The sequence below is a fragment of the Pithys albifrons genome, chromosome 10 (assembly GCF_047495875.1).
Source record: "Pithys albifrons albifrons isolate INPA30051 chromosome 10, PitAlb_v1, whole genome shotgun sequence".
NCBI classification, from domain to species: Eukaryota; Metazoa; Chordata; class Aves; order Passeriformes; family Thamnophilidae; genus Pithys; species Pithys albifrons.
Genome location: NC_092467.1, coordinates 23,142,106 through 23,156,858, shown reverse-complemented (window position 1 = coordinate 23,156,858; position 14,753 = coordinate 23,142,106). Strand labels below are relative to the sequence as shown.

At 45.5% G+C, this 14,753-nt stretch overlaps 1 protein-coding gene across 3 annotated transcripts in view; it reads right to left on the bottom strand.

The window, feature by feature from the left end:
* DMAP1 (DNA methyltransferase 1 associated protein 1) overlaps positions 1-14,553 on the bottom strand; it is a 29,065-nt gene extending 14,512 nt beyond the window's left edge. For 2 of the 3 annotated variants that reach the window (XM_071565219.1, XM_071565222.1), the window contains exons 1-8: positions 14,499-14,553; positions 13,972-14,127; positions 11,197-11,288; positions 10,423-10,618; positions 5,948-6,106; positions 4,627-4,794; positions 3,517-3,702; positions 612-683 (exon numbers count right to left, since the gene is read on the bottom strand). In XM_071565219.1, coding sequence (XP_071421320.1) covers positions 612-683; positions 3,517-3,702; positions 4,627-4,794; positions 5,948-6,106; positions 10,423-10,618; positions 11,197-11,288; positions 13,972-14,073 — 975 coding nt within the window. In that variant the 5' untranslated portion in view covers positions 14,074-14,127; positions 14,499-14,553. The other variant, XM_071565221.1, reaches the window with a different exon arrangement.
* Positions 14,554-14,753: the final 200 nt, after the last annotated feature.

The window sequence follows — 14,753 nt, the reverse complement described above, 5'->3', positions numbered from 1 at the left end:
CAAGCAGGTTTAACTTACTCCATATTCCAAAACACGAGTCTAAGAGGCAGGTGTCAAGTATTTTCTCAGGAATATCTCTACAACAGAAAAAACAAAGGGGCTTTTCCAAAAATATTTTCTAAGATAATGGCAATAGAAAGGCTAAAAATTGTATGTGTTTGTGTGTGTCTGGTTTTCTTTAAACACAACCTGAACATCTAGTTCTTGAAGATGATCTTAACTAGATGATCTTTAAGGTGCCTACCAACTCTACCCACTCCAAAAGCATTTCTCAGCTATTAACATATGAGCTTTACGAGGTCTATTAGTTTTGGCTGTGAGCTCTCCTTGGACTCGACAGCTCCACTTGGGTCTGTCACACATGTCTAATGGCACAGCAGGCACACCAGTAACAAGCACCAGCAAGTTCAGGTGCCTCTGCAAGGCACTGAGCTGGTTTTCACAGTGCCAGCATTCCAGGTTTCTGAGTCTCCACGTTTATGGAATTCCTTTCTTATTTTAGAGGCAAGAAATTGACTTTCTTTAGCTATAAAAGGAGAACAGATGAGGAGAGAGACAAGCAGACTGAAAGACATTAACAGAGATCCCATGGGACCAGGACAGCAGCCTACCCTCTGGCTTCGCAGCGTGACACCTGCAGATTTGAAGTCAGGAAACTTGATGCCAGCAGTCTCAGGAACAGCCTGAAAGAGATCGAAACAGGATGTGTTGATGGAAGAAACACAAGAAACACAACATTTCACACAGAGACTATCTGAAGGGGAAACACTGTTTCCTATGACAGAGAACCACCTGCCATGGCCACATGTCAGAGCTGAGGCAAGAGGAAAATCCCAGGCAAGGGGATTCAGTGGGAAAATGCCAAGCAATTCACTGAGAAAATTACTTCAGTTCAAGGTATCTTCGGAAAGCTCAAGCATTTTTGGTCAGTTGGTTTGAATGCACTGCTTTGCACAGACACTTATACCCATCTACACAGAAACCCTGACTCTAAATGGCATTTGTGCATATTTGTCCAATATTAATCTTATCTAACTAACACCCATTTCACTGATCAAAACAGCCCAGGACTTCCCTAAGTCTTGGCTTTTGACTGCAAACTCTCTAAGGAGTAAGCGGAGAAACCTCTGATCTGTACAGACATGAGCCCACTAATGAGGATGCAGGGACTGCCCCCCTCCAGGGAAGCCTGCTGTTCATACATGTTTCCCCATTTGTCCACTCATTAGACAGTTTTCCTTCTTACTCACATCAGATTTTAAGCATAGCAGTAAAATGCAGCACATTTTTAATGCTGTTGCTGCTAAGAGTAAGTCATTTAATTGCATTTCAACAAAATGGAAAAAGTAAATGCAATCCCTTAAAAATTGTGCTGCTGAGCAAAGCACAAAGTAAGCAAACTTTTAGACTACTAAACTAGGCTATCTGCTGTGCACTGAATGGTGTGGAGTCCCCTGAATGGATAAGTAATACTCATGATTCAATCTAAGAATAGCCACAAGCTCTGCAAAACACATGCACAAGCATGTTTTTTTCCAAAATGAAGAGTCACCTCAATCTCCTGACTTCTTTGAGACATCGTTTGCCTTGCTGCTCCCACATTTCTCTGCACAGAGGCCATGCAGCTTGCTCTTTGTTCCAGACAGGGCAGACACAAGAAGGACTGCCCCAAGATCGTAAGAGATGCTGAAGGCCAGTGACTCTATTTCTCAAGTTCCCTGGCACTGACTCTCACATCTCTATCAGCTATTTCTATGTGTTGGACTTGAGGTGGCCAGGCATTAAGATTATTTCAGTTATCTGTTGTCAGTCCAATAAACACAAGCCCCAGGAAGAGATTCCTAAGCATGACCATGAAGGAAAAACTATTTTCTAACTACCAACAGGACTCATGAACTTGCAGAGATCACTTTGATCTTTCGTAGGATATAGTCTCCCTGCTTCCATTATTCAAGACAAACAAGGCTGCAACCAAAAACCAATTCTCTCTGCTTCCTTTGGATGAAGGCTGGCTTTCAGACTCGCCGAACTCTGCCCCTCAGCCTGTTGCTGAACACCCCGACAGAAGCAGTGTGGGTAAATCAGCATCATTGCCTCAGCTGAGCCAACTCTGACCGCACTCGGCGCATAAGCAATTAAATGGGTTCTTTTGCCTCGCGTGCCTGTACAGCCTGTACATGCTGTAAACGCTTCAACCTCAATTGACTCTTTGGTAAATGATTTTCCTTTGTTGAAATGATGCTGATGCAGCTCCCGATTCAAATTCTTAGTTAAAATGCAATTTTTTTCTTAACACTTCCCAGCTATAGTTGGTAATTGACTCCTAATGGACTCTGTCATGGTTGAAATGATACTACTGCAACAACAGAAACTGCTTCTCTGCCCACCCTGCCATGCCTATCCAATACATGCCTGCAGACAGGCACCAGCCAACATTTAGGGGTGGACTCCCTTACCTTGGCATCCTCAGCATCTTTCCAGTCCCATTTTCTATCCCTCTTTTTTCATTACAACCAACACCAAACTGATCTCTTTAGAAGGAGATATGCCAGCCATGGCTGAGCTTTCCCAGATAAACCCTTAAAGGAATTCAATGTACAAGGTGCCCAGTGATACTATATCCATCACATAGCAGGGACACACATGGAACACAGCACACCGAAAGAGTGTCACTAGGCACAGTTCAAGCAATAACTGTCTAGCATTCACTCCTTCTCTCCCCTCCCTGTACAGAACTTTTTGGAGGAAAATGACACAAGTGTTCTCTGTTTACAAGGTGGAGGGACAGGAATTCCCAGGAACTCACTGGAAACATTTGACTTTTTTTTTAACAGTTCTTTTCTACTGAAGGTGCTGAATTTAGATCAGTCCATGCTGTCCTCCTCTTTCCAGAAAGGGAAACTGAGGTAGCATCAAATGTAAACTGAAACCTGTGTTCTGGGCTCCTTAGACTTCAGCTCAGCTCAGGGAAAAATACTGATACTCCTAGAATACAAGAGTCCCTCAGCAGGGCTGCTCTGATCACAGCTGAGGATCAGAAGGGCATGTACTGAGCTTGGATAGATGCTGCTGAGACTCAGGAGATCGGGAAGAAAGGAAAACTTGGACTAGAAAAAGAAGATAGGTGAAAGACAACAGGTTTGTGGGCCAAGCCTACACAGCAGTAATAAAATATACTTAAGAAAACAGGGAAACATGCTTCTCCATGCTGTGATGCATGAATGGCTGGCACCATTTCATCTTGTTTCTCAGGGAGGGAAAGAGAAACAGGACTTAAACCAGCATTTTTCAAATGGGAGAGAGACAAAGAGCACACCAGAGAACACTGACAATGGTTGTCTTACACCAATCTGCCTTCCAAAGTCAAAATCAAAAAAACATCTGTCAGGAGGCAACCAGGCAACCCTTGCCCCAAAACGGTCTGATCCCTCTAGGATTGCTGAAGAAAACACATTACCCAGCCACAGCATAAACAGGGGAAAGGAAAATTAAAAGAAAAAACAGAGAAATGTTTACAGGTTTCTCTGTCTCCTTCTTCTGTGGCAGCTTCTTCTTGGGAGCTTTGCGCTCAGCACGCCTCTGCTCAGTGGTGGTGTCAGCAGCTGTGATGAGCTTCTGCAGGTCTTGGGTTCTCTTTTCTCTCTCTTTCTTCCTGGTTTCAATTTTGCGGAGCTCCTGGATGAGGTATTCTTCTTCTGCCACCTGCAGACCAGAGCACGACAAGACAGTTAGAGAGCAGAGGAAGCCTGGCAAGTCAAGGGGGCCATCTACCGATAAAACCCTCTGCCCTGGCCAGCTGGGAATGATTTTATGCTCCTGCTTAACATCTTAGATTTGTAGAGCACGTTACACTCCATAACTTTACTCTGCACCCACGGCAATGCCACTCTACAATCTGGCAGGTGCTGTATCGCAACATCCATGATGCATCTTCATCAGTATCCATAATCCCATCTCCAAAGAGACCAAGAGCACAGACAGGTAAAAAAGCCCAATACACCATAGCTGAAAAGCTGGCTCCCCTCCCCAGATATATCAAGTAGAAACTAGAGCACCTATGCCTAGTACTGACACCTGGCAACAGGGGAAGGACAAGCAGAGTATTACACACAGGAACTTGTCCTTAGAGGGAATTCCTAACTGAAAAGGATGCTGCCCCCAGCCTTTGGGGAACACAATTTCTTAACCTCTAAATCCTGGGACCATTACATAGCCTCAAGAAAAAGAACTAGACATACAGATTTACAGTCTTTGGTGTTTTCTGGCAAAATTTTTACTCTCAAGGAAATAATTCTCTTCTCACAAGACTCTGGGACTCGTAAGGACAACAACCTGAGAATTTGTTTCTATCCAGGGGACTAGTTCAGCAAATGTCACTGAGGTCCTGCCAGTTACCAGACAGCATAACTCTGCTTACACAGCCCTTTCTTTTGTGTAGTCGGATTTCTTAGTTATTGTCCTTTTATACCCCTTAAAGTGACATTAATCCAACAACAAAAGTAGTACTCAGGTATTGCTCTTTTGTTGTGCAGCTGTTCTTTTCCTTTCCCAACCTTTGGCCCATATCACGCACCTACTGATCCAACTTATAAATCTTTTGGAGTGTTGCTCTCTTCCCCAGATTACCTGCTCTGGTGTCCTGTTGTAAAGCCTTTCTAGTTGTTCCTTCCTTCGTCTCTCATGGCCAGCATCAAAGACTGGGATTTTCAGGTCTGTGCCTGGAGCTGCACGAATATTAGCCAGCTTGGCACAGATGTGGTAGTATCGTTCCTTCAGGTCCTCCACTGATCTTTTCTGTGGAAGATATCACAGGAAGACAACATTATGGAAGTACCAAGCAAAACCTTGTGCAGTAGCCACCTAAGGACCACTGGCTGAAGGATGTCAGATATAGTACAAGACACAGTGTCTGGGAGCAAGACTAGAAGGAAGCTTTGCCACTGCTGATGGAATGACAGGGAAGGAGTTTCTCAGTGAGGTGTGTGAATTAACTGTCACAGATTCATAGCTACTGCTTTAGAAACACCAACCAGAGTCCAGCAATTCCGCTGAGGGTTTAGGGACAACACAGTGAAGCATCCCAAGAAAAAAGGATGCAAGGAGAGTTGTGAGGAGAAAACTTTTGAGCACGAAACTGTAAGAAACTTGAAGGAGGTCTCTGAGCTTCTCCAGATGGTGGTCATTCAAGTCTCAGACAAGAAGGTATCAGCTGCAACAATTCACTGCCCATTGTTAGTCACGTGGAGTCCGAGCTGTGTTCCATTATCTCAAGCACCAAAGGTGTCCAGGCTGTTCACCTGGGCAGACTCTTGTTTATTTCAAGTTGCTACAGGCTCTTCATGTGAGCATTTCAGAGGGCAACAAAAAGCTCCAGCATTTGGAGCTGTTCTGTAGAAGTCACATCTTTCCCTATGTCACCAGGAAGCACAGAACTAGTAGTTATAGTAGATTTACTATCATGACACCAGGTTGCATTTTCAAACCACTAATGGTCCCGGTTTCACAGCAGAGATGGTAGAAACCCACACCAGGTCAGACCATAAGTCAGAAGCAGCACCAGGGAAAAGTCCCAGTCCCCAAGGTTTGTTAGCAGACTCTACTCCAAGGGCCTAAACTGGAACCCAAACACCTAGTCCACGTAGCTAAACAAACTCCCTAGCTGCCTTATCTTCAAGGAACAATGAGCTGTTCTACTGGTAGATGCAAACCTTCTAACTTTCTAATAAAACACAACAGGGAATGAGCACAAGTCACAGTGGATTTAATTACAAACAAAGCAAGCAGTAATGCCCTGTGCTGGAAATTCAATATTCCTTGCTGCCAATAATTCATTATTTTCCCGTAATTAAGTTGATTTATAAAGGGTAATTTAGTCTTTTAGGTGCAGAAAGCCCTGCACATGCCATAGCAGCAGGTTTCTAGCAGTACCTTGGCCACCAGGACTCACCTTGAACTGCTGGTGATCATAGCGGTCATGAATGACCACAAAGCGCAGATCAAAACGCCGAGCCAGATCGAAGAGGTGGTCTGTCTCAGCTTTGGTCCACGCATCGTCATGGAGATACATCTGGTACTCCTGCTCTGAGTAGACAGGTACCTGCACTGTCTGTGTAGAGAAAGAAAACCACGGTAGCTCTCCTGCAGCACTGCCCTCCTCAATGCCAGCTGGTAAGGGCCAGATACCTGAGCCAAGAACATGAGCACAGCACTGACAGGAAGGGACTGCCAAGACCCTGGGCAAGGAGTCCTGGTAGGAAACATGACGAGCAGACACAGGACTTGATATGGAGCAACGTGTGATCCCAGGGCCATAAACATGACATTCTGGGGAGACTACCAGGAGATAACGCCTGGGAGGTTGAAACCTCCTGGGAGGTTGCTGACACAGGCAAAGGTCAGCAACCCACATCCTGACTATAGGTTTCAAAATTATCAGGCCAACATGACAGTGAAACCAGGGAACATGACAGTGAAGCCAGCCTCCCTGCATTCCTCCCATACAGCAACACCAATACCTCAGCATAAACTGTTCTGACCATTGACTCTTTGCTTGGTTTGGGATACACTCACTTGTACGGGAAGAACAGGAAAGGCAAGGAGCAGCCTTTAGCACACCTTCTGCTTTGATACTCAACCTTTTCCTTTCATGTTTTGTGCAGACAGCACCATGAAGATCTGAAATGCTGAGTACTCTACAACTAAGGGCCATAAATGTGGCAAACTTTGTCCCTCCCTTCCTCATCCACCCTTCCTCCAGCAAAGCCACAGGGCCAAACAGTCCAACTCTCACAGTGTCCCAGGTGCCTAAAAGGCCAAGCCCATACCACTGTCTCCAGCCTGGAACTGCTCTGCAAGGGCTCTATCCAGAACACAAGTATCACATGAGTACTAAATGAACAGTAAAAATACTTACTATATTAGGGGAAATCCTAGCATGTGATAAAGCAAAAGTGTAAACAAGCCTGGTTTTTCCTCCTTTATGCCCTCCCACCACTCTGTGGTGAAACTTTGCTCAGCCTGAGGAGGTCCTGCCTCCACAAGAAAACGTGGTGTGCAAGCAAGCAGCACATGCGCTTCAACACCTCTATGGCCCCACATCCTACACCAGGAAAAGTTACCCTCATGAACCCAACACAGCTCAGAGAAATATTTCTGAGCCTCCAAGTAACAGCCTATTTAGATCTACTGCCTTTCCTCCATCACTTTAGACACAGAAGCTTAAAGATGAAGCCTATCTCTTGGGGGTGCACTGCACCTCAGCCTTGAAGTACCACTTCCACCAGGAACAATGTCATCCTACTAGACATGGCAAGGATGTACCATGCACATCATGAAACAAAATAATTTCCAGAGTAGCACACACACATGAGATGAGCCAGCAGGGCCCTCTGCAGTGGATGGTCAGGAAGGTGGTAGACGCCTCATCAGACAAGAGAATGCAACAAGAGCAAAGACACTTCCTAAGCCCCCACTCACGGCTGCTTAGGTGAGAACTACTGAGAAGTGAGAAGGTGGGAACAGATGGAAAAGCTTGAGCCAACCATGGGATGGCTATATGTTCAAACGCAATGTAACCATGAGAAGGCAAAATAATAGCTCCCAAAGAGGGATTTCCAGCAGAAATTGGCAGTGTTTCAGTTGCACAACAAGAATACTGGCAGTAATACCAACTACAACACTACAGATCCCTGGTCAAGAAAGATGAACTGAAAAGGAAACAAGTACAGAAAAAAGCAATGAGGATGAGTAATGGGGTGGAGAGCTTGTCTTCCCCCAGCAGACTGGAAGAGAAAGCAGCCTAGGAACGAAGTCTGGAAGGGAATCTGCAGACTTGAAGTATGCTAGATGAAAGGAAAGAAATACTCATGGGAAGAAAAGAACAACTGAAACAAGAACAAAGAAATAGACTTGCAAAGAAAAGGCCAATTTAACATGGAAAATTTAACCTGGAAATGAAACAGAGCCTAGATAGTCTGGAACAGCTTCTCAAGGAAGCACAGGGGGTGGGAAAAGCCAAGTGCTTTTCAAAAGGAACTTGGTGAGTTTATGAAAGGGACTGGATGATGGCAGGACCCAAAAGAGCCAAGGGGGAGGATTCCATGACCCAGAAAACCTCTCCCAGTCCAACATTTTACACTATAAACTCACACAATGATGAGCATTAAATTAGCTGAAACTGCTCAGGATCCCAGAGTCACAAGACAGTTCTGTGTAAAACATCAGCACAATGCCTAGTAGTGGGCAAAAGACAAAGTGAACAGTAAAAATTGTGGAACACAGAAACACAGCCCATGTACAAACCCACCATACTCTAAGTGAAACGTTCACTTCTAGTTCACCCATTTCAAAAGAAAGGATATTTGAGAACAAGGATGAGACCATGCACAGGAGGGCATGTCAAATTATGGAAAACACAGTACACAGCAAGGACGATTTACTACATCATGTAACATGAGATCTGAGGCACTAAATGAAACCTCAAGGCAGCAGTTTGAAAAAAGCAGAGGAAAGCACCATTGCACACCACACAAAATTAACCTGAAGAAGTCATTACCGTGGGATATTCACAAAGCAGCTTTCTGCCCTGAACATACCTAGCAAGAATTATTAAACACAAATTCCAAGTTAAGAAATCCTTAAGCCAAAGGCCACGAGAAGCTAGGAAAAACTGTATTTGTCCCATTCTCATGCTATTTCTCTAAGCCTTTACTGATAGTAGCCAGAAAAAGAATATCAGCTAAGAGAGGGCTTTGCTCTAACACCAGCAAAGCTGCTTTTATGCTTCTATTTCACACCCTGGAACAAGGCTCAGTGCACACCACGAAACCCAAGCTTACATTTTAGATCTCGCAGCGAAGAGGAGGGATTTAGTTTGGAGACTGGAAGCACAGAGGAAAGGGAAAGCAATGAACCAGGAGCTGGGTTAAGGAGCTTGAGTGACCAACGAGAGGACACAGGAAAATAGGCTCATGCCAAGGGGAGTGAGAGATTCAGACAGAGGTATCAAGTATGTGAGAAGGAACATGTAAGATCCTGGAAAACTAAATAAAATTCCCCTGACACAGCAAGTATCTGCAAAACTCTTCATCTGTGCCTTCTACCTTCTTAACTACAGAACCACAAGGGTAAGACCTTGCTCCTAATATTATGTAATTATGCATGTGCAGATGGCAGAGGTCTGTACCACTAATCTAAAGGTTGCAGCCTTGCTGAAGGTTCTTCTGTCTGTCAATTCACAGCACCTGATAAAGTTAAGGAAACAAGAATCATGTAATTACAACACCCATGTGTGGCCCCCTCTGATAAACTTGGCTGAACTCAGCCAAAACCAGTTACAGCAGTAGAGCCTTAGAGACAATTAGCCTCACAAAGTTTCACTCATACAGCGAGGTAGGTGCCTTGACTGAGTCACACTTCAGACTTCCACCCCAGACATCAGAGAAGAGATACCACAGGAGGCTCTTACCAATGTCCCAGCAAGACGAAAAGCATCAGTCAGAGCTTGAGCCTTCTAACATATTAGGTCAACCAACCACTTAACTCTGCAGGAAGCCAAGCTTTGTTAGAGCTGATGCTCTGTGGGTTACAAACTTAAAATATTGTATACAGTTACACACAAGCAGGGCTTTTGTGGAATCATGTTAGCACATGCTTTTTTTTTACCCTTTCAGATTTGCATCATGTAGGGAGTTAAATTACATTATGGAGGCACCCTAACTCCGCTCCTTCCTAACTTTGGAGGTCCTGACTTTGAAGTATAAATCTTGATGTACTTTTCTTTATGCATACACATGAAAGGTCCAACCACTCAAAGCAGATACATCTGGGACAAAAGACAGCAGGAGATTACAACAACACATTGTGACAATTTAATATAAGACTCAAAGAACAGGGTACTGCACCACACTGACACGAGAAGAGCAATTTCAGAGCAAACACAACGTAATTCAGCATCGATGCTGGAATCTGGCCAAAAGGTTGCAAGCCAGCTTTTTGGCCATGAAGCTCAAGCAATTTTTTTCATACTGGGAAAAAGAACAAGACTTACGACTTTAATGTCTCACTCAGAAGACAGTATCTTTTACTACCCTGAGCCTATAATCAGGGGGAGGATGTTGGTCAGAAACGGAGATAGATGGCACATTGCCTCCTCACCAAATCAATGACTGCACACCTTAAACACAGGGGGCCATAGCAAGCTCTGACCACATACCGAGTCCACTTCACTTGGGTCATTTAGAGATATCAGTCTGTGGTCACATGGCTGCAGACCATGCTGCAATTTAACATGTAATTACCAAATCTAACACAGCCTTCACTTGCTGAAAGAACCAACTTCCTCTCTGGAGAGTCAAGAAGCTGACTGAAGGGTATTTTCCAGCTGCTATTTATATGGTTTTCTTTGAAGATGCTCCCACTTACTTTATTGAACCTGGCAAAAGGGTAGTCCTTCCCTTCCTCTGCTGCTCTCCTCCAGTGGTAGAACATTGCTCCGTCTTTCCTTGCTGGGTTGGTGAAAGGCATCCACTTCCAAGGACGGACTTTCTTGGACCCCAGTTTTGCTTTGACTGTTCGATAACCCTGAGTTGTATCACTTGGCAGCAGTGGAGGTGCATCCCTGTGGTGGAGAAAAGTGTTGGCTGATGAGCAGCAAGGAGAGGCCCAAGACTCAGAGTGGAATCCACCACCACAATGTTTAAGGTGGGAAAACCCAAATTTAGGCTTTACTCCAGGTTTTGCACTTCCCAGACTGCAATGGTTCCCTCATCAGAGGACAGAATGCACAGCACGGATGGGTTTGAACAGAACCATCTGAAAAGCAAACTATGTAAGAGACCTCTGAGGCAAGGGGACAATCCCTAACAAGCTAAATACAGGCTGCAGAACCTTTTTTTGCAGAAATAAAAGCAGGTGCTATTCTCACTTGAGATTAAGAGAGAATTAGATACAGAAGGTAAGAACACTTGACTATTGTGCCTGTATCTAATTCCCTACATCAAGCAAACCCCTCAAATTTAGAAGTGAAAAGACAGACACTGTCCATGACTGTCTAAGAGAAGGGCACAAGCATGGGCCAAGAACAAAAAGGTGAATCAATCTGGGAAGCAAGACTGTGCCTGATTTCAAGAGGACACTGCCCTGCCACCAAAAGCCCAGGCCACCCCACAATGTACACAGATGACCATAAGATCTTACTTTTTGTCAGAATAGAGAAGTGCATAAACTTCTCGGTGCATTCCTTCTGGCCTCTTAAACGTCAATGTCTCCGAAGATTTCTTGGATTTTTTCTGAAAAAAAGAACTGCATTTTAGATTCAGAAGTAGCAATTCCTGAAGGAACATTAAACTATATAACCTGGTGTCCTGTAATGGTTTTTACTTTTATCTGGTTTTAGACACCTTGAATTTCTCCAGGAAAGTACCTGTTCCTCATGGAAGACACTGACAGACAAAATGTGCCCACTTTCAGTGATAGTGCTCAGCAATACACAGACACTTGCTGTTGCTGATAACATACTTAAATTCCAAGCTGAACATCTGGCTGTAGTTTTCAGTGGCTGGTGCATTAAATCTTTTCTTACTAGGTAAGCACTGGGTCCTCACATGGAGGTATTAATGCATTTAATTAAGTGATTCTCTACCTTTTAGAGAAGATAATAAGAAATGTCTTCCCAGCCTCTCTTAGTCTTTGTCACTTTGTTCTGCAGCAATTTCAGTTTTTACCAGATGTAATAAAGACCCTGCAGCAGACCCTTGGCAAAACTACCTTCATCACCTACAAAAACTCTCTGGTCCCAACTTCTCTGTCCCATTTATACAGTGAACAATTTTTTTTAACATATTTTTTTTCATACAAGGAATTCAGCATACACAACTCAAACTGGCCCCTAAAGCCTTGTCAGAAATGATGGTTTCTAAGACACAATCCAACTCACACCACATATACAAGTTTATACCATAATCAGCTTTGGATTCAGGTAAATAGAGTAACAGACACACTAAGAAGTCGCACTTACTGAACATCTGGTCCAATGGTACCATCTCTGTAACTAATAGTCATGTCACTACTATTAAGTATTGATTTAAAAGTTGGTAGTGATACAGTAAACAGAGTATTTTTCAGTAGTAAAAGTAACACTGTATCATAAATTGTGTTAAATCCATAGTCACCTTTATCAAGCAAATTCAAGATCCCATTTAAAAAATTATAACCTCTCAGCTTAGACTACACCTACTTTCCATAAAACTTCATGACAGACATGCATTATATCAGCACCTTTTCATCCCCAACCAAACACCTCTTTCCTGGAGTGTCCAGCACTTTGCCCAGGAGAGATGTAAGGCCAACTGAGGCAGTTACCCATGGGTCACCACACAACCTGTTTGAACACAGGCTTCTGGAATTCCCCCAAAGTTCTCAGATTTATTAAAAGTTAATATCAGCAGGCCAGAGACCAGCTCACCCAGCTCTTTAGGAGTTAAGAACAAATCATTTGGTCCTGGTGATTTAAATGTTTTTATGCCTAGTAATTTTTCTTTAACGTTATCAGTCACTAATGGACTGGAAAGTACTTCACAGTTCTCTCCTGATTTCAAGGCATCAATCAATCTGTTTCTTTTCTAATAGAGAGCAGATCTATTTCCTGAGCGAGTGCTGCACTGTTATTGGCAACTTTCTGCTCTCCATGCAGTAACAGCTTATTCCTTGGGTTTGGCTTAGTTTCTGTACTTCGCAGAAATTCAGAATGCAGAGTGGCCTCCTGCACCCCTCCCAAAACCTCTCACTGTACCTCCCCCTCCTCTCTTTTTGTTACAGTAAATTTGACAACTCTCTTATCCTCTAGTCCAAAAAGAGCAACAGACAGCCACCAGTGCTCCTTCAGCTCTCTGCTAGCTAACAAACACATTTAAATCACAGAACTCACAACCCTGAGCGCTCAGTGGCAACATCACAGGCTGAATTCTGCCAACAGGCTGCTCACCAGACACAGCAGATAACTGGGGATTTTACATTTCAGCCTTTAAATGACAAATGCATCGGTTTTCCATTACAGCACTTATACTGTGTGGGCTCTGCCTAACAAGGCAGCCATGAAACCAGAGAGCTTCTCTTCAGTGGAGGCAAACAATGACAGCCAGGAAGTGCTTTAGGGACGGGATGGTTGCATATGTTTAGTTTTGTTTTGATTTTTTTCCCAAACAAACACACAAGTCTTCACTTAAAGCCAGACCATCTCTATGCCAGAGACATCCTGGGGATTTCATTTCCCTGGGCTCGCCCCCAAGCAGCTCCCAAGCACCTCCACAGCTCGTAACTACTCATGAACTGACCTTCCCAACACTGCAAAACACGGGACACCCAGGACCTTGCCTTCTGTACTTTCAATTCAGGTAACAACATAACATAGCACATTACCACACAGAACTCATCACAGGTCATCTGACATCCACAACAGAACTTACTAACTTGCCCACATTTCCCCAGGAAATGCATCCCAGCTGTCCCGAAGCCCAGCCACACACCTTCCCCACACAGGGAATGCTCCCTTCGTTGGAAGACATTCACCATTCAATCAACTCAGATGATGTTTTCTTTCTTCTAAACCAGGACTGTGTTATACTATTCCCATCTGCTTGGTGGCTAGATGGTAAAAGCACTCCACAAAATGGGAATATCAGAGACAGCTGAAAATGCCCTGGGACCAGGCCCAGCATACTAGGGCACCACTTACACAGCTCCAGCTTAAATCCTACAGCAAATGCCACACAACAGTTAACTAAGAACACCAGGAACCCAGAAGTAGGGCCCTGCAGGCATTTTCTGATACTCCTAGAAAGCACAAATATAAATGGGCTATGGTGGAAACACACTTTATTCCATCTTTTTTCCAGTATTCACCCCAAACACCACATGCAACGTCAGTCAGTGCCCACAAAACACGCAGCAGCCCCTCAGGGAGCTGCAGTTCACCTTATCCGAGTTGATGATGTCCTTTTTGTTGATGGTGCCCGTGTTCTCCGACTCCACACCTCCCAGCTCCAGGATGTCCCGTACATCTGCCCCCGTCGCCATCTCTTCGCCTGCCCTCTGGCCTTGTCTGCGCCGTCCTGTCCGTCCCCTCCAGCTCTGGGAGGGCGGGAAACCGGGGGTGCGGGGTTAACTCCGACGGGGGTACCCCGACACACACAAACACGCGTGCGTGTGCGTGTATACACATACACACACGTATATGTGCACACAAGCACGCGTATATGTGCACACACACACTCACACACGTAGCTCTACATAGACACACACCCCCCCTCAGCCGCCTCCCATCCCCCCGCCAGGCCCAACAACGGGGCCTTGCAGCCGGCGGGTCCCGGGGGCTCCGTACGCAGCGCCCGCGGCCCGCAGCCCCGCAGCGGGAACCCGGGAAGGCCGCGGGAAGGCGGGGGTCACTCGGCGCGCCCCGAGCGGACGCGGCCGCCCCGTCCCGAGCGGGACCGCGCACCCACCGGCGCCGGCTCCGCGGCCACCGGGACGTGCAACAGACACGGAGGCCCGGGCAGCGCCGCTTCCGCTCCCGCCAAGACGCGCCCGGAAGTGCCCGGAGCGCTTTGGGGAAGGCACCGCGCTGGGGCGAGGCGGAGGGTTCGAGTCCCGCTGCGGCGGGTCGCGGCCGCCCCGGACCGATCCTGCCCGGCGCCGCCTTCCCCGGGGCAGCGCTGAGACCCTCACGGGGGCCGACACCCCCGTCCCACTCAGGGTGC